The 25,600-nt window shown below is 50.1% G+C and overlaps 2 protein-coding genes across 5 annotated transcripts; one reads left to right on the top strand and one right to left on the bottom strand.

Moving 5' to 3' along the window:
* Positions 1-248: 248 nt before the first annotated feature.
* Positions 249-13,639, bottom strand: LOC309395704 (RING finger protein 145-like). Of its 4 annotated transcripts, none has more exons than XM_081960177.1 (10): positions 13,398-13,637; positions 11,254-11,362; positions 10,653-10,744; positions 9,505-9,735; positions 8,322-8,500; positions 8,055-8,195; positions 6,164-6,346; positions 4,436-4,583; positions 2,579-2,935; positions 249-1,129 (listed from the first exon to the last, which is right to left on the bottom strand). In XM_081960177.1, the coding sequence occupies exons 1-10, from the start codon at positions 13,564-13,566 to the stop codon at positions 951-953; spliced, it is 1,788 nt and encodes a 595-aa protein (XP_081816303.1). In that variant the 5' UTR covers positions 13,567-13,637; the 3' UTR covers positions 249-950. The 4 variants fall into 4 exon arrangements, with proteins under 4 accessions (XP_081816303.1, XP_081816304.1, XP_081816305.1 ...); XM_081960178.1 differs by having other exon boundaries at positions 9,505-9,740; positions 13,398-13,636; XM_081960179.1 differs by lacking the exon at positions 8,055-8,195 and having other exon boundaries at positions 13,398-13,639.
* Positions 13,640-24,883: 11,244 nt separating this feature from the next.
* ATP5MK (ATP synthase membrane subunit k) lies at positions 24,884-25,307 on the top strand (the record flags this gene model as incomplete). Its single annotated transcript, XM_081959160.1, is given in 2 exon segments — positions 24,884-24,910; positions 24,912-25,307. Coding segments are annotated over 2 exon segments (171 nt in total). The 3' UTR covers positions 25,056-25,307.
* Between the last annotated feature and the right edge of the window lie 293 nt (positions 25,308-25,600).

The raw sequence follows: 25,600 nt of genomic DNA, 5'->3' as shown, positions 1-25,600 counted from the left end.
AGAGGCCCCAGCCCGGGACGGATTTTCTGCAACACAACTACTGCAACACGCAATGGGCAGAAGAGGGTAGAGAGGAATTGGCACCTGCCTCGTGTTTTGTGACCTCGCTGGGCTGGGTCATCCCTGGGAGAATCTTTTGCCGGGACGCCAACTGAGTTATCTGCCCGCCTTATGGACTTGCCAAATGCCACCCGTTGCCCCACCTCCCCAAAAATCCACGAGGAAGACGCAGAGCCCAGCTACCAGGCTGAAGTCAGTCTGCCATGTTCGGAGAATCGAGCCGACGGGTTTCCGATCACAAAAAAGATGAACGGAGCAACGGGCTTTCTGAGCCCAACTTTGCATGGTTCGAAAAATACACTTTCTCTGGTTGAGGTTCCTGAGTTCCTAAGGGAAGTAGGGAGGCAGGTTAGGGGATACAAGGTTTTTTGGGAGAAACACCCGCGAATGACGGCTGAGGGTCAGGAAGGGACGCGGGAAGGATGTCCCTGAGACTGTCCAGTTGCTCACAGATAGCGTCCGGTTTCTCCTGAATCTCGCCCACAATCTCGGCATCGCTGCCCGTTGCCGCAGGATGGCCAACAGTTGTTGCCGTGGACCTCTCCCGACGCCCCTCGGCACTCCGAGGCCCCGTGGGCCAAGGGGGACCAGTGTCTCTTTGCACACTGGGTAATCTCAGCTCGCTTTGGGGAAAGTGCTGCCCCACACCCTGGACCTCTACCGATTCCCTGAATTTTTCCAGACTTTCCAGCACAGGCACTTGGTCATTTCCTTCTGCGGTGGGGGCTCTTTCTTGGGACAGCCCAGGTAACAGCCCCCCGTGGACTCACAGGGTCTTCCCAGCAGACCCCCGTGGCCAAAGCCCAGGCTGCTCTGTGCAACTGGACATGCCGGGGTCCAGCAGCCTGTTGTTGGTGGAGCCTGCTGCGTTCTGGTGGCTGACGGATCCTCTATGCTCTGGCTGGGATGTCCCCTCTGCTCCAGCGTGGCTTCACTGGACTTCCCGGGGAGCGGGGCCTTGAACCGCCTGATGGCAGAGGGGACAGGTGTCCTGCACGTAGAACCACTTGCGAAGGCAGCCTTTGTGGAAAATGTGGCCGCAGGGCATGATCACGGCGAGGGCCATTTCCTGAGAAAGAGAGACAGAAAAAGGGAGGTGAGGAGAAGAGACCTGCATAGATCTGAGCTTGGAGCGGATGGATCTCAGCCACGTCCAAGAATGACAAATAATTCATCTGGAACGAAGATGTTGCTAGGGTGAATTTGAGGGGATACAGGTAGTCCTCGACTGACGACCACAATTGAGCCCAACATTTCTAAGCGAGCCAGTCGTTAAGTGAACTTTGTCCCATTTAACGATCCTTTCTCGCCAGAGTTCATTGAATCCCTGCCGTTATTAAATTAGTGAAACCGTTGTTAAGTGTTAATTTGTCTTTCCCTGTGACTTGAGTTGTGCCATTCAGCGAATTACTGTGGCGGTTAAGTTAGTCTCACGGTTGTGAAGTGAATCCGGCTTTCCCGATCGACTTCGCTTGTCAGAAGGCCGGCCAGCCGGATTGGCGTGAGCCCCCCGGGGTGCCACGACTGTCATATGTATGTTGTCACGCGTCTAAATTGAGATCATGTGACCGTGGGGAAGCTGTAACGGTCGTAAGTATGAAAAACAGTTCATCACTTCACTTTTTTCAGGGCGGTTGTAACTTTGAACCGTCACTGAATGAACCGGTTGTAAGTCGAGGATTAGCACGGCCACTCCGGAATGGATTTTTAAATAAATGCTGCATTTGCATTTCTGGGATTCAATGTAAATTTAACAGACCGGAGAATCCTTGGAAGTTGAATGAAGGAGGGAGGGGAATACAAAGAGTCTTCGGGAAGTCTAAGGGACCTTAAAAGCTGGACGGGGCCTCAAGAGATCATCCATCCAACCCCTTTGCCCAGGTGCCTGTGGAGATTCTCCGTCATCCAGTGGTGCAGAACGGAAGGATTTACACTCCTTGCACGCATCTGCTCCTTGGATGAGAAGCAAAACGTCTTCAAAGAATTGGAGCCGAGGAAGCTCCTTGGACAAGAAGTGAAACGTCTTCAGAAAAAAGCCAGAAAGTCCAGTGGCCTCTTGGGAAAAAAAAACACATCATCATCTTTGGGACCCCTTGCTCAGGGTTTAAAACGGGGGTGTCAAACTCAAGGCCTGGGGGCAGATCCAGCCCATGGGGTGCTTAGATCTGCAAACGGTGAAGGACCGGTCCGCGATGCCTCTGGAAGCGAAATTGGAGCTCCGTTTTCGCCGGCAGAGGATTGCAGGAGATTGTTGCAGCCTAAAACGGAGCTTGGAACCCCGTTTTCGTTGGCAGAGTGCTCGGGCCGTCTGTGATGTCAAGCTGGCCACACCCACCCTGGCCCCGCCCTGCCACAGGTCAAACACAACTCTGGTGCGGCCCTCATTGAAATCGAATTTGACACCTCTGGTTTAATCCATCCTCAAGCTATTTGTCCTTTGGATGCATTACAGTACAAGCCCATCCGGAGGGGGAGGCAACCCGTCACTCCTCGGGGTGAGGGTGAGGGGGCAGCTCACCTGGAAGCAGATGGCACAGAGGTCGTTGTGGTCCTCCAGCTGCCTGCTGGTGGCCCAGGGTAGCAAGCCGATCTTCTTGGCAGCCTCCCAGCGGAGCGAGAAGTTCTTCCACCCGGATCGGGCCCTCAGCCAGACGTTGAAGTAGCAGTGGACGATGATGACCGAGGCCCCCAGCCACGTCCACTCCCCCACGATGGAGCCCCAGGTGCCGTAGGTCACCACGCACAGGGCCACCAGGAACTCCAGCACCCGGCTGATGGCCTGGACGCAGTAAAGGATCTCGTCCATTTTCTCCACGGGGCTCTTCTGCAGGAGCTCGGACACGAAGAGGCCGTAGACGAAGAGGGTCCCCGTCACCTACGAGGGGCAGGGAAATGAACTCGGCTCCCACCTTCCTCCTGACGACTCGGGGAACCCCGAAGACCGGGCTGTCCCTGATGGGTTGTTGTTCCCTGGAAGCTTTCAAGAAGAGACTGGACTGCCCTCGGTCAGAAATGGTGCAGGGTCTCTTGCTTGGGTGGGGGTTGGTCTAGATGACCTACAAGGTCCCTTCCAACTCTGTTATTATTTTGTTATTATTCTGTCATTCAGAAATTGTGGGTGCTTCATCCCTGGAAGCTTTCAAGAAGAAACTTGGCTGCTCTCGGTCAGAAATGGTGCAGGGTCTCCTGCTTGGGCTGGGGGTTGGACTAGATGACCTCCAAGGTCCCTTCCAATTCTGTTAATCTGTAACAGATTGGACAACGGGGGAAGCTTCTTACTGGGGTAGACTCAGGTAGTCCTCCGTTTATGGAGTGACCGGAGTTACAATGGTGCTGACAAAAAGGGACTTAGGACTGTGGCTCACACTTACGACCGGTGCAGTGCCGCCATGGTCACCTGGTCAAAATTCAGCAACCTGGCAACGGACTCTTATTTATGACGGTCGTGGCATCCCCGGGGTCACGTGATCCCCCTTTGTAGACTTCTGGTGGTACAGAATGACAGAGTTGGAAGGGACCTTGGAGGTCATCCAGTCCAACCCCTGTCCAAGCGGGAGACCCTGCACCATTTCTGACCGAGGGCAGCCCAGTCTCTTCTTGAAAGCTTCCAGGGATGAAGGTCTCACAATTTCTGAATGACAGAATAATAACAGAGTTGGAAGGGACCATGTAGGTCATCTAGTCCAACCCCCTGCCCTGGCAGGAGACCTTGCATCATTTCTGACCGAGGGCAGCCCAGTCTCTTCTTGAAAGCTTCCAGGGATGAAGCTTCTAACTCTGTCATTCTGTGTTCTATACACGTTAGGAAGGGAAGGATTGGGGTAACATGATGGCAGTGTTCCAATATTTGTGGGGCTGCCCCAAAGAAGAGGGAGTCAAGCTATTTTCTACCTGAAGCCCCTGGAGGGGGGACAAGAAGCAACAGATGGAAACTAATCAAGGAGAGAAGCAACCCAGAACTAAGGAGACAGTGAGGACAATTAACCAGTGGAACAACTTGCCACCAGAAGTTCTGGGTGCTTCATCATTGGAGGTTTTTAAGAGATTGGACAGCTCTGAAATGGGAACTTGAGGAGGGGGCTGGACTAGAAGAGCTCCAAGGTCCCTTCCAGCTCTATTCTCTGATTCTAGTCAAAGAGAAAAACAACCTAGAACTAAGGAAGAATTTCAGGACAGGGAGGACAATTAGCCAGAGGAACTGCTTGCCACCAGAAGTTGTGGGCGCTCCATCACTGGAGGCTTTTAAGAGGAGACTGGACAGCCACTTGTCTGAAATGGGTAGAGGGTCTCCCGCTTGAGTCAGGGGTTGGACTAGAAGACCTCCCAGGTCCCCACAAAGCTCTATGCGGATTGATTTGGTAATGCCGAAATGTACCTGCAGGGAGGTCAACATGCAGCTGGAGATGAGGATCACCAGCCAGAAGTCCGGCTGGAAGAAGTGGGCGATCTTGGAGGCCATGACGCCCGGAATCACCAAGAGAAACAGGGACAGGGTCACCCCACGGAAGTGTTTCCAGAAATTCCTGCAAGGGGGGGGGGGGGAGAATGGTGTATGTGTGTGTGTTGGATAGAGCAACAGATGAGGAGTCCCCCCTCTCCCCCCAGTTCTGACCGAGGCTTCCCAAGATCACAAAGGCGACTCCTCATCCCGATAAAACCCCTTTTATTTAGTTTCAAGGGAATTCCTCTCCAGCAAACTCCCGGCCGACAGTCTTTCATGAGATTTCACCAACTACGGACCTTTATCAGGCCTGGAGAGCTGCCAGGCCGGTATCTTCTAAACTCCATGCTGTAGCAGCAATTCCTTGGCAAGAAGTCAGGAACAGAACTTCACTCGAATGAATGGAACTCCTGCAAACTCCACTCCCCTTTCGCTCCCCTTTTATTCCCTCTGGGAGGGGCCATTCATCATCCACCTGTGGCCTCACTCCCAAGTCGCACCCTGTTCCTTAGCTGTTCCCTTCTCCTGGCAGCTCTGCGCATGCGCACACTGGGAAGAGGCTCCAGCTGTTCTTCTGCCCTACTGATGTCTGACTCTGAAGGCAGCTGATAACTGACATATGGCCCTGGCCCCCTCTCTGCCTCCGACACAGAGCCCTCATCAGAGCCTTCCCCAGACTCCAGGACTGGCCCAGGTTCCTCCCCAACCCTCCTCACTCTCTGCATCTGCTGCCAGCTCCACTGGGGGCCACACAACAGCCCCATTTCTCAAGCCAGAAGGGACCATGCTGGGGTTAGATGGCATCCAAGAAGGCAGTCCTCGACTTATGACCCCAATTGAGCCCAATGTTTCCGATGCTGAGCAAGACGGTTGTTGAGTTTTGACCCATTTTACGACCTTGCTTGCCACCGCTGTTAAAACAAATCCCTGTGGTTGTTAAGTTAGGAGCATGGTCGTTAAGTGAATCTGACTACCTCCTTGACGTTGCTGGTCGGAAGGTCGCAAAAGGGAATCATGTGGTCCCCTGGGACGCCAGAAGCGTCATTAATATGAGGCAGTTGCCCAATGGCTGAATTTTGATCATGTGACCATGGGGATACTACGACGGTCGTAAACGTGAAAAATGGTTGTAAGTTGCATTTTTTCCCAGTGCTGTTATAACTTCAAACGGTCACTAAATGAACTGTTGTTAAGTTGAGGACTTACCTTGAGGTTGTCGTTTTGAATGGTCGCTAAGCATCTGGTCGTAAGCCGAGGACCACTTGTAGATAAAAACAGGGGGTCCTCGACTTACGACAGTTCATTTAGTGACTGTTCATAGTTACAACGGCACTGAAAAAAAAAGGGACTCAGGACCGTTTCCCACACTTATGACCATTGCAGCCTCCCCTACGGTCCCGTGATCAACATTCAGACCCTCCCCAACTGACTCATACTTACGACGGTTGCACGATCACATGATACACGGGGCAGCCAGAGTCCCTCCACAACCGCAGCGATTTGCTTAGTAACCGTGGCAAAATGGGGCAAAGCTGACTTAACAAAGGTCTCGCTTAATGACGCCGTTTCGGGGCTCCATTGTTGTCATACGTCGAGGATCCCCTCTTCTCAGCTGCATGGAACTCCAGGACCGGAAAAAGCCCCCCCCTTCGTCCCCCCTACCTGTTCTGCGATGTCCCCAGGCCGAAAAGGACCGGCTCGGCTATTTCGGTCATGGACTGGAGAGTGGAGGTGGCCACGATGAAGAAGATGACGGTGAGCAGGTGGGTCCTCTGGAGGAGCTGAAGGTCCAGGAGGCCCGTTTGGATGGCCAGCAGCAACAGCGTCGCCCCTTCCGTCACGCCCCTTTTAAGAGATGTGGGTGGGCGAAAGAGGCGGGTCATGTTTCTGGAGACCCTTGGAGTTGGGTTTCGGGAGGCAGGGTCAACCTGGTAGGGCTTCCTCAGGGAGTCCTCCAGTTATGACCGCTCCTTTAGTGACCGTCCCGAGGGTCTCGGAAGGGAAGGGAAACGTCTCCAAGGGGAAACAAACAAACAAAGCAGCCGCCATTCGATAAAGCAAATGCAGACTTACGACAGTTCAATTAGCGGCCAAGTCACAACGGCGTTGGGGGGAAAAGGGACTTACGACCGTTTTTCACACTTACGACCATTGCAGCGTTCCCAGGGCCAAAATCCAGGCACCTGGCATGACTGTCCTGCGGGGTCATGCAACCGGGGGGGGGGGGGGGAGGCAGATTCACTTAATGACTGCATGATTTACTGTAACAACTGCAGGGATTCACTTAATGCCTGCAGCAAGAAGGTCTTAAAATGGGACAACTGTCTCGCTTAGGAATGAGACATTTCGGGCTTGGTTGTACAGGGGGTCATGGAGTTACGACCATAATTGAGCCCGACATGCATGTCGGTAAATGAAACATTTGTTCAGCAAGTATGCCCCCTTTTACGATGTTTTTTGCTACGGTTGTTAAGTGAATCACTGTGTTTTTAAAGTTAGTAACATGGTTGTTAAGTGAATCCGGCTTCCCCCATTGGCTTTGCTCGTCAGAAGGTCGCAACAGGAGAGCACGTCACCCCGGGACACTGCAACCGTCGTAAATGTGAGTCAAGTGCCAAGCGTCTGGATTTTGATCGCGTGACTGCGGGGGATGGTGCAACGGTCGTAAAGTGTGAAAAACGGCCAGGGTCACTTTTTTCAGTGCTGTTGTAACTTTGACAACAGTCACTAAATGGATTGTTGTAAGTTGAGGACTACCTGTAGTCATAATTGGAGGATTATCTGTAGATGGTGGGTTGTGACTCACTGAGGGATAGAAGCATTGAAAGGGAGAGAAAGGGGGAAAGAGATATAAAGAGAGAAGAGAGAGGGACCGAGGCGGGAGAGGGAAGGAGATAGAGGGATAGAGAGGGAAGAGAGAAGGAAAGAAAGAGAAAGGGAGGGAGAAGGAGAGAGGGAGAGATAGAAAGAAGAGAAGAGAGGGAGAGGGAAAAAGGAAGGGAGGGATGGAGGAGAGAAAGGGAGAGAGAGAGGAAGATACAGGAAGAGGAATAGAGGGAGAGAGAGGGAAGAGAGAAGAAAAGAAAGAGAAAAGGAGGGAGAAGGAGAGAGGGAGAGATAGAAAGAAGAGAAGAGAGGGAGAGAGGGAAAAAGGAAGGGAGGGATGAAGGAGAGAAAGGGAGAGAGAGAGGGAGATACAGGAAGAGGAATAGAGGAATAGAGAGGGAAGAGAGGAGGAGAGAAAGAGAACGAGGGAGAGAGGAAAGAAGGAGAGAGGGACAGAGGGAAGGAAAGAGGAAGGGAGGGAGAAGGAGAGAAAGGGAGAGAGAGATATAGAGGGACAGGGGAGAGAGGGAGAAAAAGGGGGAGAGAGATATAAAGAGAGAAGAGGGAGGGACAGAGGTGGGAGAAGGAAGGAGATAGAGGGATGGAGAGGGAAGAGAAAGAAAGAAGACAAGAGAGGGAGAGAAAGAGGAAGGGAGAGATGGAGGAGAGAGGGAGGAGATATATACATAAAGTGAGAAGAGAGAGGGAGGGAGGGAGAGGCTCTCACCTGTGGGTGACGCTGCCATCCTGGAGGCCTCCGTAGCCACTTAAATAGAGCCTGGTGAGCTGGAGCAATCCCAAGGCCAGGTAGGAGACGGCACAGGTGAGTCCCAGGAGCGAGGAGGGGGAGCTGCAGCACCTGGCCACGCTGGGAAGGCCGAAGAGAGGACAAGCTGGACCAGCTGCCTCAGGGCTGCCTCCTCCTCCTCCTCCTCCTCCTCTTTCAGACGGCAGCCCCCCCCCCTTCACCCCTGGTCCCAGGTGTGGCTCCTACCTGCTGAGGAGGAGGAAGAGGCAGCCCTGCTGGGATAGAAGGGGGCCGGAGGAGGAGGAGGCCAGGCTGAAGATCTGCAGGGCGAAGAGGACCAGCCAGAAGGTGGAGAAGACCAGCGGCAGAGCCAGCCGCCTCCAGAGGGACCCGGCCAGGGTCACCAGCCGAAAGGCCTCCGGGTCCTGCAAGGAAAGACGGGGGGAGGGGGGGGACACCCCACTTGGCTAAGGACGGGCATGCCAACACCTGCCGGCATCCAATGGGGGCTTCCCAAGGGGAGGGGGAGAAGGAGGAGAGCCAGCACAACGACCCCTCGAGGCGGGCAGCTGAGAGGCGGAGACGGTGCCCGGGGTGGAGGAAGAGTCAAGGCTGCCGGAGACTGCCACTCTCACCGCGGGGTGTGGGGGTCAGTCAGCCCCGGCTTTGCCATCCTGGGTGGTCTCCTTCCCACAGCCATCAAGGCCTCTTCACGCAAGGCTGCCCTGGGAAAGCCACCCTGGGACTGAGCGAGGAGCAGCAAGGAGGGAGAGGAGGAGGAGAAGGGAGGGGGGAAAGAGGAGGGGGGAGAGAACGAGGAAAGAGTGGGGAGGAGGAGGAGGAGGGAGAGGGGAAGAAGAAGGAGGTGGAAGAAGAAAGAGGAGGAGGGAGAGAAGGAGGAAAGAGTGGGGAGGAGGAGGGAGAGGGGGAGAAGAAGGAGGAGGAGGAAGGGGAGAGAAAGAGGAAGAGGGGAGAAGAAAGAGGAGGAGGGAGAGGAGGAAAGAGTGGGGAGGAGGAGGAGGGAGAGGGGAAGAAGAAGGAGGCGGAAGAAGAGGGAGAGGGAGAGGAGGAGGAAAGAGTGGGGAGGAGGGAGAGAAGTAAGAGGAGGAGGAGGGAGGGAGAGGGGTAGGAGGACAGTGACTGTGGGGTCCTTGGTGCTCTTAAGAGCTTGGTAGCTTCCTTGTAGACCTTCCATGATCGAACTAGGGAACATCATCAGTGCCAGAAGGGAGGGGGGCTTTAGGGGAGGGGGAGGAGGAGGGGGATGGGGGGGGGGTCCTGGATGCTCTCTGAGCTTTCCTTTCAGGACCCAATTAGTCATTAGTGGTAGAAGGTTAGTGGCCGGGAGGGGGGGAGGAGGAGGAGGAAGGGCTAGCTAGGGAAGGGAAGGCCGAGCCCCCCCCCACCTGCAGGAATCCCCCCCCCTTACCTGCAAGAGCTCTCGGCAGCCGGCGCCAGCCCTGCGGAGGAGCCCCAGGAGGTAGGAGGTGGCCGCGTGGAGGAGCTGCAGGAGTGCCAGGGCTGCCCCACAGGCGCTGACGGTGGGCAGAGCCTGGGGAGGGAGGCAGCACAGCCGGGCAGCCAGCGGGAGGAGGGGGGCGCAGAGCAGCCCCGCCTGCCGGGTCTTCAGCAGCAGAGCGCAGAGGGCGATGACCGCCACCTGCCCTGGGAGGGACGCAGAGACGGGGGAGGGTAAGCGCCTCGCCCACTGGGCCCCGAGGGGGGAGGGCTGACCCCCCACAGCAGCTGCCCCTTCTGCCCTCGGGGTCCTCAGAACCCCCCCCCCCCAATGGGAATATGGAGCTGGACGCCAACATATTTGGAGGGTCCCGGTTTGGAGTTTGGGGTGCTGGTTAAGGCGGGGAATTGGGAGACCGTGAGTTCTAGTCTTGGGTGACCTTGGGCCAGCCATTCTCTCTCGGCCCTCAGAAGGCGGCAATGGCAAATGGGACAATCCTCCAAAAGCCTTTGCCAAGAAAAGGGCCAGGAAGACTCCAGGCAGTCACCTTCCTTCTTCTTTTTTCCTTCTTTTTTTCTCTCTGCTCTCTCCACCTGTCTCCTTTATTCCTTTCTTTCCTCCCTCCCTTCTTTCCTTCCTTCCCCTCCGTCTCCTACCATCCTTTCTTTCTTTCCTTCATACTTCCTCCCCTCTGCTTCCTTCCCTTTCTCCCTCCGTCCATCTCCTTCCTCTCTTCCTTTCCTCCCTCCCTCATCTCCCTCCCTTTTTCTCCTTCCCTTCTTCCTTCCCTCCCTGTCTCCTTCCTTCCTTTTTCTTCCTTCTTCCTTCCCTCTCTTGTTTCTTCCCTCCTTTCTTCCCTCCCTCTGTCTCCTTCCTTCCTCTTCCCTCCCTCCCTCCTTCATCTTTCCTCCCTCCCTCCTCTCTTCCTTTCTCTCTTTCCTCCCTCCTTTCCTCTCTCCCTCTCTTTCTTCCTTCCCCCTCTCTTTCCCCCAATTTCTCTGCAGCTAAAGCCATGGTCCCCCTCACCAGCGCCCCGCTTTCCAACAACAGGCCAACCAAGGGAGACCATCAGAGGACACCCCCCCCCAACACACCACTGCCCACCCCCCATTCCTCACCAGTCAGTGCAGTGGCAAAGTGCCCCAGGGCCACCGAGTCCTCATAGATGGCGCCCTGGAATCCATGCTCCACCTCATGGTCTATGTAGTCCCTGGAAGAGCAAGAGGGGGGCACAAAGCCTGCTCAGTTGTCTACAGCAGCCCCCCGCCCCCACTTGTGGACTTCAACTCCCAGAATTCCCCAGCCAGCTGAAGTCCACCAATCTTGACAGTGGGCATGTTTGGAGACAAATGTAATACGTTAGTAAATAAATGTAATAAAACGTAATAAGCAAGTGTAATGAATAAGGGAGAAATGTACATTAATAAGTGTATATATGTAATAAATTAATGGAATGAATACATAAATGTAATAAATGTAACAAACAGTACATTCAAATCAATCAATTGGATCAATCATTTAATAAACGAATATGTTTTACAAGCCAGTGCCTTTAATTAATATAATACATTAAACAGCTAAATAAAAACAGCCCTGCGAGGTAGGCCAGGCTAAGGTGACACAAGACTTCCCCAGCGAGCGTCCAAAGCCAGGGGTCTCCCCCCCTCCCAGGGACTTTCCAGGGTGTGTGTGTGTGTGTGTGTGATGCATCCGTCTTACCAGGCTACCTGGTGGGACAGGTAGAGGAGTAGGAGGGCCAGCAGGTGAAGGTAGAGTTGCACCAGGGAGAGGAGCGGGAGCACCAAGACCATCAGGCACAGCAGGTGACCTCAAAAAAGGGGGGAGAAAGTTAAATTTCCAATGTTTGTTTTAATTCCTACTTTGATCTCCTTGCAAACGGCCCCAAGACCTTCCGCACCTGGATGGGAGGGCCCCTACATTTCATCAGTAAATACAGGTAGTCCTCCACTTATGGCCACAACTGAGCCCGACATTTCCGTTGCTAAGCGAGACATTGGTTAAGTGAGCGCTGCCCCATCTTACGACTTCTCTTGCCCATTAAGTGAATCCCTGCAGCTGTTACAACAAGTAAAGCGGTGGCTGAGCGAATCAGATTTTCCCCAGGTCACGAAAGGGGAATCTGCTGACACCCCCCACCCCTCCCCCGGGACACTGCAACCGTCATAAACACGAGTCAGTTGTTGAGCATCTGAATGTCCATCGCAGCACCACGTGACGGTCGTAAGGGTGAAAAAACGGTCCTAAGTCACGTTTTTCCATGCTGTTTTTAACTCCAAACTTGAAAAATTAGAATATCGTGCAAAAGTTCATTTATTTCAGTAATGCAGCTTAAAAGGTGAAACTAATATAGGAGATAAGATTCATTACATGCAAAGCAAGATAGTTCAAGCCGTGATTTGTCCTAATTGGGATGATTGTGGCTTACAGCTCATGAAAACCCCAAATCCAACATCTCAGAAAATTAGAAGATTACATGCAATCCATAAAGACGGTTGCGTTGACCCTGGTCTTAATGAAGCACAGAAGTCCAAAGTCCTGTTGCTCCTTGGTCCAAAGTCCTCTTTTCTGATGAGAGCAACTTTTGCATCTCATTTGGAAACCAAGGACCCAGAGTACGGAGGAAGAATGGAGAGGCCGTTCAAGCACAGGAATCCCACGGTCATTGAATGGATGCTTTTGGCAAAAGTTGCTCTCATCAGCAAAGAGAACTTTGGACCAGTGAGCAACAGGACTTTGGACCCCTGTGCTTCATTAAGACCAGGGTCAACGCAACCGTCTACCAGGAGATTTTGGAGCACTTCATGCTTCCTTCCACAGACGAGCTTTATGGGGATGCTGACTTCATTTTCCAGCTGCCCAGACTGCCAAAAGCACCAAAACCTGGTTCAATGACTGTGGGATTACTGGGCTTGATTGGCCAGCAAACTCGCCTGACCTGAGCCCCATAGAGACTCTATGGGGCATTGCCAAGAGAAAGATGAGAGACATGAGACCGAACAATGCAGAGGAGTTGAAGGCCACTATTGAAGCATCCTGGTCTTCCATAACACCTCAGCAGTGCCACAGGCTGATAGCTTCCATGCCATGCAGCATTGAGGCAGTAATTGCTGCAAAAGGGGCCCAAGCCAAGTACTGAGTACATATGCATGCTTATACTTTTCAGAGGTCTGATATTGTTCTATGTACAATCCTTGTTTTATGGATTGCATGTAATCTTCTAATTTTCTGAGATTGTGGATTTGGGGTTTTCATGAGCTGCAAGCCACAATCATCCCAATTATGACAAATCACGGCTTGAACCATCTTGCTTTGCATGTAATGAATCTTATCTCATATATTAGTTTCACCTTTTAAGTTGCATTACTGAAATAAATGAACTTTTGCACGATATTCTCGAGTTTCACCTGTATATCAATGTCGGTTGGCCGGATTAGGGCCACGCAGAGCCCACCCCAAAATTCCTCCCTCCCTCCCATCAACTCTCCTCCGCCCCCCCAGCGCCCCATGGGACTTGGAGTCCCTCCTCCCCAGCAACTCCCCCTGCCCCCCAGGGCCGCATGGGAGTTGGAGTCCCTTCTCCCCAGCAACTCCCCCTGCCTCCCAGCGCCGCATGGGAGTTGGAGTCCCTTCTCCCCACCAACTCCCCGTCTCCCATGGGAGTTGGAGTCCCTCCTCCCCCGCAACTCCCCCTGCCCCCCCTCCGCCCCATGGGAGTTGGAGTCCCTCCTGCCCAGCAACTCCCCCTGCCCCCCCAGCGCCCCATGGGAGTTGGAGTCCCTCCCCCACCCAGCAACCCTCCCCAGCCCGCGTGCTCTCCGGGTGGTGCCCTTTCCGCCCCTCACCGGCGTAGTAGAGGCCCCAGAGGCGGCCCCCCCGCAGCTGAAATTGCCCCGCCAGGGGGCGCCCCGAGTCGGCGAAGGCCTGCGCATCCCACCGGTAGAGCAGGTCCAGGAGGGCCACGGGGGGCACCCGCAGCACCACGTTGGCCAGCCGCTCCAGCCGGCGGGGCATGGCGGGGGAGGGGAGGGGGGCGCTGGGCGGACGAGCCCCCTCCCGCCTCACACGCCCCGCCTGAAGCCTCGACGGCCATCTTGGGTCAGGGCACGCCGGCGTCTCCGTCCAGCGCCACGTGGCGGCGCAATTTTCTGCGCGCCGCCATGTTTAGTGAGGGCATGTGGGGGTGGGAGGGAAAGGTCGCTTCTTCCGGCTCTGTTGGATGAGACGCCGCCTCCACCTCGGGCGCCCTCTGGAGGGCATGGAAGGAAACGGCCGTTGCCCGCAGCTGGGTTGCCTTATTTCACACGGGGCCTGCGAGGCGCGTTTTACGGAAAGGGCTGGAAGGGACCTCGAGGTCTTCTAGTCCACCCCCCGGCTCAAAGCAGGAGTGAGTTTATACCACCCTATACTATCCAGTGTCTTCTCGGAGACCTCCAGTGATGGAGCACCTAAAACTCAGATTAAGAGAGTTGGAAGGGCACCTTAGAGGTCATCTAGTCCAACCCCCCCCATCCAAGCAGGAGACCCTACACCATTTCTGACAGAGGGCAGCCCAGTGTCTTCTTGAAAGCTTCCAGGGATGAAGCTCCCCCAACTTCTGAAGGCAACTTCTGTTCCATTGGTTGGTTGTTCTCCCAGAAAATTTATCCTTACTTCCAGGTTGAATCTCTCCTTGGTCAGTTTCCATCCATTCTTCCTGGTCTGACCTTCAGGTGCCTTGGAAAATAGCTTGACCCCCCCTTCCTCTCTGTGGCAGCCCCTCAAATATTGGGAGACTGCGATCTTCCTTAGTGATTTGTAGTTTCAACACAGAAAAATCAAGGAATGTTGCTAAAGATAGTATCAACTTGTCATATATAGCAGGGATCTCCAACCTTGGCTGGAGGAATTCTGGAAGTTGAAGTCCACAAGTCTTCAAGGTTGGAGACCCCTGATATATAGCACATAGAGCAGGGGTGGGGAATGATGGCCCCTTTATGACTTATGGACTTCAACCCCCAGAATTCCTGAGGCTGCAAGGCATGTAGAAATTGGCCCACACAAACAAGCAAAGCCCCTTCCATGGGATGCAGGCAGCATGCAAAATCATGCTGCCTGCATCCCATCTCTCCGGACCACGGAAAATCATCTGTCCACAGAACCAGTCTCTGGTGCCTCAAAGGTTGAGGGGCATTGCCCTAAAATACCCTCTTAGCTCTATTCTGATTGATTGATTGAAATGGAGCAAAGAATCAAAAAGCAAATGGCATGACTTTATGCAGCCAGTAGGTGGCGCCAAAGGCTTTTTTATGATAAAAGACGCATGGTGCGTTTGTGTGTGTGTGTGTGTGTGGGGGGCTGGCTAGCAAGTTTGGGATTTGTAGACCAGGGAAAGAAGATCTGGTGAGGGTTGGAGTGCAGCCGAACTTCAGAAAACCAGTCCTGACTTACGGCCATTTGTTTAGTGACCATTCAAAGTTACAACAGCATTGGAAAAAAGTGACTTTATGACGGTTTCTCACACGGCCGTTGCACCCTCCCTGTGTTCATAGGAACAAAATTAAGATGCTTGGCAGCCGTCTCATATTTGCGACGGCGGCAGCAGTGTCCCCGTGGTCACTTTTTGTGACCTTCTGACAAGCAAAGTCAACAGGGAAGCCAGATTCACTTAACAACCGTGTTACCAGCTTAAGAGCAGTGATTCAACCAACTAACCAACCAACCAATCAATCAGAATAGAGCAGGAAGAAGCCTTGGAGGTCTTCTAGTCCAACCCCCTGCTCAAGCAGGAGACCCTAGACCAGTGATGGCTAAACGTTTTCTAAAGGCGCGCCAAAATGTGTGTGCATGCCCCACCCACCTGCGCATGCCTTCCCCATGCTCCGGAGGCTTTGCTGAAGCCTGGGGAGGGTGAAAACAGCCTCCCCCCTCCCCCGGCCCCCTGGAGAGGGAGAGGGAGAGGGAGGTACTAAGGGGGTTCTGGTGGTCCGATGGAGAGAAAGACGGATGCCTTTCTCCCCTTCTCCTGCTCCCCCCTGCGTACACCGCAACCGAGTGAGAACAGCTGACACAGCTTCCCACAAGTTTCAACTGAGGTTAAGAAATTCATTAGCAGAACTTCTTAAAAAAAAAAAAAGCAGATGTTATCAACTGGCAGCGGTTCTTAGTTAGGCAGGAGGAGCTTTGTAGTAGAAGGAGGAGGAGGAGGAGAAGGAGAAAAAGAGGAAGAAGAGGAGGAAGAAGAATCCAAAAGAAACAAAGACTATGCTAAAAAAAAATCTGCAATTTTTCAGACGTTCATGGGGTCAGGATTCGAATACAGTGGAGGCATGGTGACGCCGCAGTACATTGTAGAGTAATGTGACGCACACTCCAGATTCGGCTTGTGGTCACTCATTCGCGCATTCCCAGCTTGGATCAGCAGCCGCACACGAATTGCTTTCTACGCAACAACCCTGAGGCACAACCGGTTCTTTGGAATAGAGGATTTCAACTAAGAGTTAAACTTTATTAGTTGCAATACACACACGCACACACACTCTTCACCCCATCCTTCTCAACTAGGCTGTCCGGTACTAACCAGTCTCCCAAGTCTGGACCCATAAGTGATTCTGAGTGGGTGGGCTTCAGGGATCTCTTTATCCCCCAAAATCCTTGTGTTTCTCAAGACTGACAGTTCCTCAGGCCTTGTGGATTGACAGGTCTGGTAATGTTGTGGCCTGCCAGTGGCCAGCAGAGTTGGCAGGAGATTCGGACAGTGAGGAGGTTGGGGAAGGACATGGGCCAGTCCTGGAGTCTGGGGAAGGCTCGGATGAGGGCTCTGTGTCAGAGGCAGAGAGGGAGCCAAGGCCGTCCGACAGTTATCAGCTGCCTTCGGAGTCAGACATCAGTGAGGCAGAAGAACAGCTGGAGCCTGTTCCCAGTGTGCGCATGCTTAGAGCTGCCAGACGAAGGGAAGAGCTAAAGAACAGGGGGCGACTCGGGAGCAAAGCCACAGGTGGACGGTGAATGACCCCTCCCAGAGGACATAAAAGAGGAGCGAAAGGGGAGGGGGCTTTTGCAGGAAACAATTCCTTCGTTCGGTTGTTAGATTCGTTTCAGGAGTGTGAAGATCTGTCCCTGAATCTCACAGACTCTGTGCCAAGTCTTTCCTTGCACAGCACCTCATTTGGGAAATATTTACATGGCAGCCTTCCAAAATAGATAAATATTCCTTTGAAAGACTGTTTGCCAGGCCTTGGCTGAATGTGAAGGAGAGGAATTCACATTGGTTTAATAAAAGGGGTTTTGTTGGGACCAGGACTCTGCTTCATGCTTTTGGGGGAAGTCCTGGTCAGAACAGGTAGCTGTTGATGGGATCTGGAGAAAGTTTTCTTCCTTCCCTTGACTGGTTCACTGGTATTTTTTCTTCTTCTTTCCTTCGATGGCTTGGTTCCTTCTTACTTACCTTCCCGAAGGGATTGAGTAACAGAATATGGATAGTCCTCAACTTACACTTAGTGCACTTACCGACCATTCAAAGTTACAACAGCATTTTAAAAAAGCGACCGATGACCGTTTTCCACCCTTACAACCTTTGGTAGCATCTCCAGAGTCTTGGGCAACTGAATGGAGCTAGCAGAAGGACCGGATGCCCTTCCCTGTCGCCAGGGCGGAGTTTTGTTCAGCAGATACATTCTCAGTGTGCCCAGAGAGAGAAAGATCGGCCACTACTTAGGATCGAAGTCACAGCCTCCTGATGGGGAGGCGAGAGCTCCACCTCGAGGCCACCGCAAGGATGAAAACAGAAAAGACAGATACTTTTTCCATTTTTTTTACCAGCCCTTGAAGTTGCCAAATAAGACAGTGTTTTTAATCTGCCAAAAAAAGAAAAAAGAAAAGAAAAAGAAAGCAGGACCGAGAAGAGATTTCAAAAGCGATGTCGAAGTCCTGATTTGGGCTACTGTTTTTTAAGCGGCTGTTTTATCGTTCCCTTTGTTTTTCTCGCTGAGTTGATCGAACAAGTTTTCCCCGTCATTCGGCCAGGAGCTAGGATAACCACCTCAACTCCGGAGATTTCCTGCAAATGCCCTTCTGGTATTCATGACATGGGTAATTCATCCAACATTTGTGAGGCTCTGGGCACCTGCTAGCCATTAGGACGCACTGCCTGTCTTTCGGACGCAGTGGGAATCCATCAGTCCAGTAACTGAAAAGAAGAAACAACAGCCATCAGTCCTCCACACAAAGTCAGATTCTTTTAACAGAACAACAGAGCTGGAAGAGACCTTGGAGGTCTTCCAGTTCAACCCCCTGCTTGAGCAGGAGACTCGATACCATTCCAGACAATCTCTCCTTGAAAACCTCCAGTCATGTTTTCTGGTGGCAAGCTGTTCCGCTGGTTAATTGTCCTCACTGTGAGGAAGTTTCTCCTTTCTTCTAGCTTGTTTTTCTCCTGGATTACAATACAATACAATACAATACAATACAATACAATACAATACAATACAATACAATACAATAGTAGAGTTGGAAGGGACCTTGGAGGCCTTCTAGTCCAACCCCCTGCCTAGGCAGGAAACCCTATACCGTTTCAGGCAAATGGCTATCCAATTATTTTCCATCCATTGTTTCTTGTCCTGCCTTCAGGGGCTTTGGGGAATAGGTTGACCCCCTCCCCACTCTTTTGCATCAATAAAGGAGAATATTAGATGTGAGGGTTGAAATGAGGGGTCCTCGGTGCTCCCAGAGCTGAGAGGTTTTTTGCAGACATTCCATTACCCAAACTACCGTACTATGGGGACTATAAGACGCACATTTTTGTCTCCCAAAAGGGGGTGAAATGTCTGTGTGTCTTATAGACCGAATATTGCTGAAGTCCTGCCCACCCGCCAGCCATTTTTTGGGCTCCGCACGCCCCGTTTTGGGGCCTTTTTTTTGGCCTGTTTTTGAGGCTTTTTTCAAATCATTTTTGAGGCTCTTTTTGGCCCATTTTTCCAAAAAGACGGGCTGAAAAAAGCCTCAAAAAGGGGCCAAAAAAAGCCTAAAAATGGGCTGAAAAAAGCCTTAAAATGGGCTGAAAAAAGCCTTAAAATGGGCTGAAAAAAGCTTCAAAATGTGCCAAGAAAAGCCTCAAAACAGGCTCAAAAAAGCCTCAAAATGGGCCAAAAAGTTCCTTAAAAATGGGCTGAAGAAGCCTCAAAATGGGCCAAAAAAGCCCCCAAAATGGGCCAAAAAGCCTCAAAAATAGGTAGGAAAAAAGGCCGGAAAAAGACCCCCCCAAAAGGGCCAGAAATGAGGCGTGCAGAGGCCAAAAACCTTTTGTTGCTGTTGTATTCCTCTTCTAAATTTACGTGCATCTTACAGTCAGGTACGTCTATAATATGGTAGGTAACAGCATCAGTGCTAGAAGGGAGAGGGGTTTACAGGGGGAGGAAGAGAAGGGAGACGATGATTGTGGGGTCCTTGGTGCTCTCTGATCTTGGTTGTTTTCTTTTAGACATTTCATGAACCAATTAGATCCTTTTTACAATCCTTTTTTCCCTTCTAACACTGATGATGTTACCCAGATGGGTCATGAAACGTCTGCGAGAAAACCACCAAGCTCAGGGAACACTGAGGACCCCACACACTGCATCATCTGCCTTCTGCCCCAGATGCGAAGCCATTCCAAGCTACAGACAGACTTAAATGATACACTTACGTAGGATAGGCTGGAACTCTAGGGTTATGCCAAACAAATTTACCGTCCTCGGCATCATACTGATATCCAATCCAGAAGCGACCAGATCTGGAAGCGACTGATGTTCCTAGAAACTCCTGGAAAAATGAAGTCCTAAATTCTCACCTAGAACACTTTTAAAATCAGCGCCTGCACAGATGCATCTGTTAAAATATTCATGACTGGGAGAGACATGGGAACAAGGTCAGCCAATCAACAGACACAGCAACTAAGTCAGCCAAAGGGAGCTTAGACAGATCTGTGTCTGTGCAGAGAATTGAAACAGAAACTTAAGCAGTCTGCTGCTCTGAGAAGTAAACTGAAATGAAGCTAACTGCTGGTGTTTGCCTGTAGCTCTCCTGCCTTGCGTTTACTTGGAAGAACCTCCTGTTGGTGTTGTACATTTATTCACCTATTCTGATGTATATAAAGGAGTTAATGAATCCAGCTGCATCGGTTATCTGTGTGGGCTTTCTGGATTTGAATTCATGCAACAAACTCTAACAGCATCTATGGAAGAATATGTAGAAGCAGAAATACAATCCATAGGACATACTTAGAGAAAAGAATGAAATATGTCAGATCCCTGAAGCAATGCAACAATTAGGAGCAACCAAGGAGGAGCTTGGGTGTAATCTGTTTCCCCCCTCCCCCAATAAATGTATCAAGGATTATATCAAACAAATAAGAATAATACAAGCCCTAGGACCAAAATACATAATAAAATACACATACATATAGAACATTTTTAAAAGTGCAGGAAAAAGCTCAAAATAATTACCAGTTAATAATTAAGCATAACTACAAATTAATCCATCGCTCCCAAAAATAACAATCATTGCCCAATCCCATTAAAAAAAAAACTTTAGGCATCACCAAAGATAACAAACCATCACTTTAACCGTAAACAAATTAATGTTGTATTCTTTTTTTCTTTCGGGCAGTGATATTGAACTCCCACAAATAAAGTTCCAATAAGAGCGCTCTCGTAATCTTTTTGTCTTTTCTCACAAAAGTCTTGTCAACTTTATCCAAATCCTTTCGAGGGAGGGAAATAGTGCACTTACTTGCTCGTCCCTATCTTGAATGGACACAATTTCTGCTTTGAGGGTAGCACAGCGCTTTACCCATCCGTCCTGCTGAAGCATCTGGTCACCAAAATAATACATTTTACCTCTGTAGATTATCCAGCCTGTGGCCAATCTGCCTTGGAGGTCCTCTTTGAACGCGGTCGTGGTTTTGATGTGGGGAGAGAAAAGAGGGAGAGAAGAGAGAAAAAAAACACACACCAACGTTGAAAAGAAGCACACTTTGGTTAATACTTTCAGCATCATTTATTGAAACGTGTTATTTTTAAGAAGAAAAAAAAACCTAGGATGTAACGAAGCTTTCTTTCAGGGATAGGCATGATTTGCACCATATCTTTCACATATTTTCTCATAAACATTTTGGGGTGGAATGTTGATGGCTTCCTAGATGTTGTGGTCTGCCAGCTGGCAGCAGAATCGGACAATGTGGAGGTTGGGGAGGAACACGGGCCAGTCCCAGGGCTCTGTGTCAAGAGGCAGAGAGGGGGGCCAAGGCCATCTGGTAGTTATTTGCTGCCTCTGGAGCTTCCAGAGTCTGACATCAACGAGGCAGAAGAACAGGGGGAGCCTGTTCCCAGTGTGCGCATGTGCAGAGCTGCCAGAAGGCAAGAACAGTTAAGGCAAAAGGGGCGACTCAGGAGTAAGGCTTGGAGATGATTGGCTCCTCTCATACGACATAAAGGAGGAGCAAAGGGACGTGAGCTTTTGCCGGAAGCAATTAGTTCATTCTGGTCGGTTCAAACGCTGAGAAGTTCTGTTTGACTCTGTGCTAAATATGGCCTTGCAAAACTAGTTTGCAGTTAGGTCTCTGGCAGCGTTTCAAGGGAGATAAAGGTGGGTGCTTATCACCATTACCCTGAAAGACTGTGGCAGACTTCTGTTGGACTCTTCACAAACTTTGTGAATCATTACAACCTTTTAAATAAAAGAGGATTTTTGGGACTAAGCGTGTGATTTATGCTTTCTCAGGAAACCTAGGTCAGAACACTAGATTTTCATTCGAAGAGACTAGTACAGTGGTCCTCGATTTACAACGGTTTGTTTAGTGACTGCAACGGCACTGGAAAAAGTGACCCAGGACTGTTTTTCAGACCTACGACCATTACAGCATCCTCATGGTCAAAATTCAGAGACTTGACAATTGACTCGTATTTATGACCGCGCCGAGCTCAGAATCCAAACCTGTGCAACGGGGGTGCTTTCTGAGGACCTTTTTGGGTGTGTGTGTGTGTGTGGGATTTGAATAAACACCTGTAGGACAGGTGAGGCGAGTGGGCAGCACACAAACCTACCAATCGCACCTTCAAGTTCTTGATGCTTTATCGACAACAGCACCAAAGGTATGGCCAACTTCTCAACTTCCAGGATCAAATCAGTATCTGAAACGCGGGTAGCAAGATTACCACTTCAGATGTTAACTGATCAGAATTTGTATTAGTTTAAAAAACGATGCAAGTGACTAGCTGTCTGCAAGGAGTATCAATCCTTCCATTCCCCACCATCCAGTCCAGAGGTGGTATTCAACCGGCTTTGACCAGTTCTGGAGAACTGGTAGAGGAAATTTTGAGTAGTCCAGAGAACCAGTAAATACCACCTCTGAGTGGCCCTGCTCCATCTATTCTCTGCCTTCCAAGTCCCAGCTGATCGGGAGGGTATCCTTCCCCTGCCATGCCCGCCAAGCCACGCCCACCAAACCGATAGTAAACATTTTTGAATCCCACCACTGATACAGTCAAAGCTGAAGAAGCTTCTTGGAGATGCTGCAACTGGTTGTAAGTGCAAGCTGGCTGCCTGCCAGCACCCAAATTTTGTTCATGCGACCACAGGTGAGATTAGGCTGCAGTTGCCCTAGCCATTCTTCCATTCTTCCCTAATCCATGAGGAAATTTACAGATTCAGAATGCAACTTTTTACTTACCGTTAAGCAAGTTATAATTTTCATCCACGGATACCATATATCTCCTAATACTCGCGACTGCTTTCCGAAGCGTCCCATGTTTTCGCTTTTCCATCAAACCTGCAATGGAGATTTATTACATCATGTGAGATTTGACTGACAGAATCTCTCTAAGCATACGTTCGCAAAGGAAATCTACGGTATTTCTTTCCTTCTTACTTCGATCGCATGAAAGCTGGCAGGCACATCCGGGGACACCCACGTACCCAAACTACCGTGTTTCCCCGAAAAAAAGACCCCCGAAATAAGCATTTGGCCTTATTTTTGGGGAGTCCTCGTTATTTTTGAGGCGCAGGTGGCGGTGAGCGTGGTAATCTCATGGCTGCTACTGTCCTGCAATATTTTTGGGGAGGGGTTATTTTAGCCCATGAGCTCAAAAGCTCGATTGGGCTTATTTTCTGGGGAGGTCTTATTTTCAGGGAAACAGGGTATTCTCCCAAGTTTCAAAGTTTGTCTTGGAGATTTTTTTTTTTTGGGGGGGGGGGGAAGCCTCTTCTAAACTGATTAATCCATAGGAAAGAAATGAAAAAAACTTACATAGAGCGCCAATCCAAGAGGTGCACAGAAACAGACAGAAGAGTATGATGAAACCAACGACTACGGATCGGTGGCTTCCAGTGGTTGGAGCTTTTACGACTGTGGTTAGGGTAAAGTAAACATTGTTTTTTTTTTAAAAAAAGAAATCCATTCGGTAGCAGCAGGAAGGATCTTACTGTCCATCACCGTGATGCATTTTCACTAGCTGTGGGACCTTCAATGTGCAACTGATCCAGAGCCTGGGCCCTCGGTAGGCAAACCAAACAGAAGAAGCCTTCATGAAATGCTCGCCACTGTAGGACACATTCAACCATCCCTTCGCTCTGTGGTGGCCTTAGGCAGAGGTGGCATTCTACCAGTTTGCACCGGTTTGGATGAACCGGTAGTGGCGGCAGTGGGAGGCTTCGCCCATCCACCCAGACGTCATCATGGACGCTGTGCGCATATGCTTCCAGTTCCAAACCGGTAGTGAAGGTAAGAGGATTTCATGCCTGGCCTCGGGTTCCACAGAGGGCATCCATCCCAGGCTTCAGTGAGGAAGTAGGGAGTTTGGAGTCCCAATGGGGTGAATTCCAAACTCCTTGGCAGTTTATGAAGGACTCAGGTTGGACTCAGGAAAGCTAATGGATTAGGAAAATCCGTTTCTCGTGTCTGGTGGTTTGCATTGTCTTTGCGGCCAGGATAGGACCCGTTTTGGGTACAATACTTAATCTCTCTCTCTCTCTCTCTCTCTCTCTCTCCCCCTACCTATCTATCTCCTATCCATCCATCCATCCATCCATCCATCCATCTCCTTCCTTCCTTCCTTCCTTCCTTCCTTCCTTCCTTCCTATCTATCCATCATCTATCCATCATCTATCTATCTATCTATCTATCTATCTATCTATCTATCTATCTATCTATCATCTATCTATCTATCTATCTATCATCTATCTATCTATCTATCTATCTATCTATCTATCTATCTATCATCTATCTATCATCTATCTATCATCTATCTATCTATCTATCTATCTATCTATCTATCATCTATCTATCTATCATCTATCTATCTATCCTCTATCTATCTATCTATATCTATCTATCTATCTATCTATCTATCTATCTATCTATCTATCTATCTATCATCTATCTATCTAATTTATATTGCTGCCTATTCACACATGGTGACTCAAGGCGGCTTTCAGAATATAAAACCTCATTTAAAACAATAAAACTAATAAAAAAAGAATCACATAAATTAATATAATAAAATCATTTAGTCTATTTGGATACTTTTGGCCTGGAAGATTGAGCCCCCATTTACATGTTGCTTTTCATTCTGGGGAGAAACCCTTCTGCAGTCAGTATGGCAAGAGTTAGTACATCCCAACAACCCTCTGCCTACCCAAAATTTTGCATTTTGACTGAAGAAGTTCCTTGGAGGAGTAACGAAATGCCTCAGTTTGAATAAACTTTGGTCCAGTTGCTGTGACTGAACCTTTTAAGATACTTCGGTCCCCACCCTTACAATCACCCCAGCATCTCCCCAGACACGGGATTGAAATTTGCAGTATGCCACGGTCACCTGATTGCGATTCATAAACCAGCCAGTTTCTGACAAGGGGAAAGCCAGATTCGCTTAACGACTGCAAAAAAAAGTTCATAAAAGCGGGTGGGACTTACTAAACAATGGTCTGGCTTCACTGTGGAAATTATGGTAGCAATTGTGGTCGTAAGTCAAGGACTAACTGTACGGGAGAACCGACCTTCCCACAGGGGTTCTTTGGAAGGGGAAAAGGTAGGCAGAAAACGTACCTTCTGGGGGTGCTCCGCGAGGCATATTCTCTCCTCAGTGCATGTCACAAACCATCTTGATCTCTGCGGCTAGAGAAGGAAACACGATATTAAAGCAAAGCAAAATGGAGATAGTTTCAGAATCGATTTAAATATCCTGTCACACAGATTGGTTAGGGAATTGGTTGGTCGATTGAATGACTCCATTTTGTACATGGAGGGCATTGAGTCGTTCATACCTCAAAGGAGGAGGAGGAGGAGGTGGTAGCGGATAGAAAACGCGATCAAGCAATAATGGCAGGACCAGATTCTGGATCACAACAACCAATTTACAGGATTAAAGAAATACTTCAATAGCTACACAATAATAGGCAGAAGAAATTATGTGATACTTACATATGGAAGCCTTCTAGTGCTCTTCCTTGGATATAAAATGAGGAAACCCAAGGAAATTTCACACAAATAAGTTCTTATTGTTGGACCTTCCTTGTTGTATTGCTGTCTGAGTTGCAGAAGCAGTTCAGTAAATCATGAAAAAAATGACTATATTTGCCTTTCGTATCAATCCATGAGTGAAAACTGTCCAAAATTCTGGTGTATATATTATTAATTAAAGGAGCCCTCTGAAGCTATATTGCCCATAAAGAAAAGCAATTTTAAAGCATTGCAGTAAACCATCTGCTCCAAAATAAAAAAGGTGACTCTTTAACATGAAATAAATAAATAAATGAATAAATAAATAAACAAACAAATAAATAAATATCCTGTCATGGATCTCGGGACCTTGTGGGTGCTCCAATGATGGAGGTTTTTGAGAAGAGATCGGACAGCCATTTGTCTGGAACGGCATAGAGCAGGCTAGGTGTCAAACTCAATTTCATTGAGGGCCGCATCAGGGCTGACCTAGGGGGTGGGGTGGGGGGGGCTGGGGGGGCATGGCTGACCGGATGGGCGTGGCTCGCTTGACACCGCTCCCCAAACTGCTGGCACGTTTCCTCATTGCACTGGGTA

This window comes from Natrix helvetica (genome assembly GCF_964273705.1).
Source record: "Natrix helvetica genome assembly, chromosome: 7".
NCBI classification, from domain to species: domain Eukaryota; kingdom Metazoa; phylum Chordata; class Lepidosauria; order Squamata; family Natricidae; genus Natrix; species Natrix helvetica.
This window is presented reverse-complemented; position numbering and strand designations above follow the sequence as displayed.

Bases quoted from the DNA above. Each gene is read 5' to 3' on its own strand.
- LOC309395704 (XM_081960177.1), bottom strand. From the start codon at position 13,566: ATGCCCCGCCGGCTGGAGCGGCTGGCCAACGTGGTGCTGCGGGTGCCC. The intron at 9,736-10,652 runs GTGAGGAATGGG...CTCCCAGGGCAG, and splicing joins CTTTGCCACTGCACTGACTG to GTGGCGGTCATCGCCCTCTG. The intron at 1,130-2,578 runs GTGAGCTGCCCC...TCTCTTTCTCAG, and splicing joins TCTGTGCCATCTGCTTCCAG to GAAATGGCCCTCGCCGTGAT.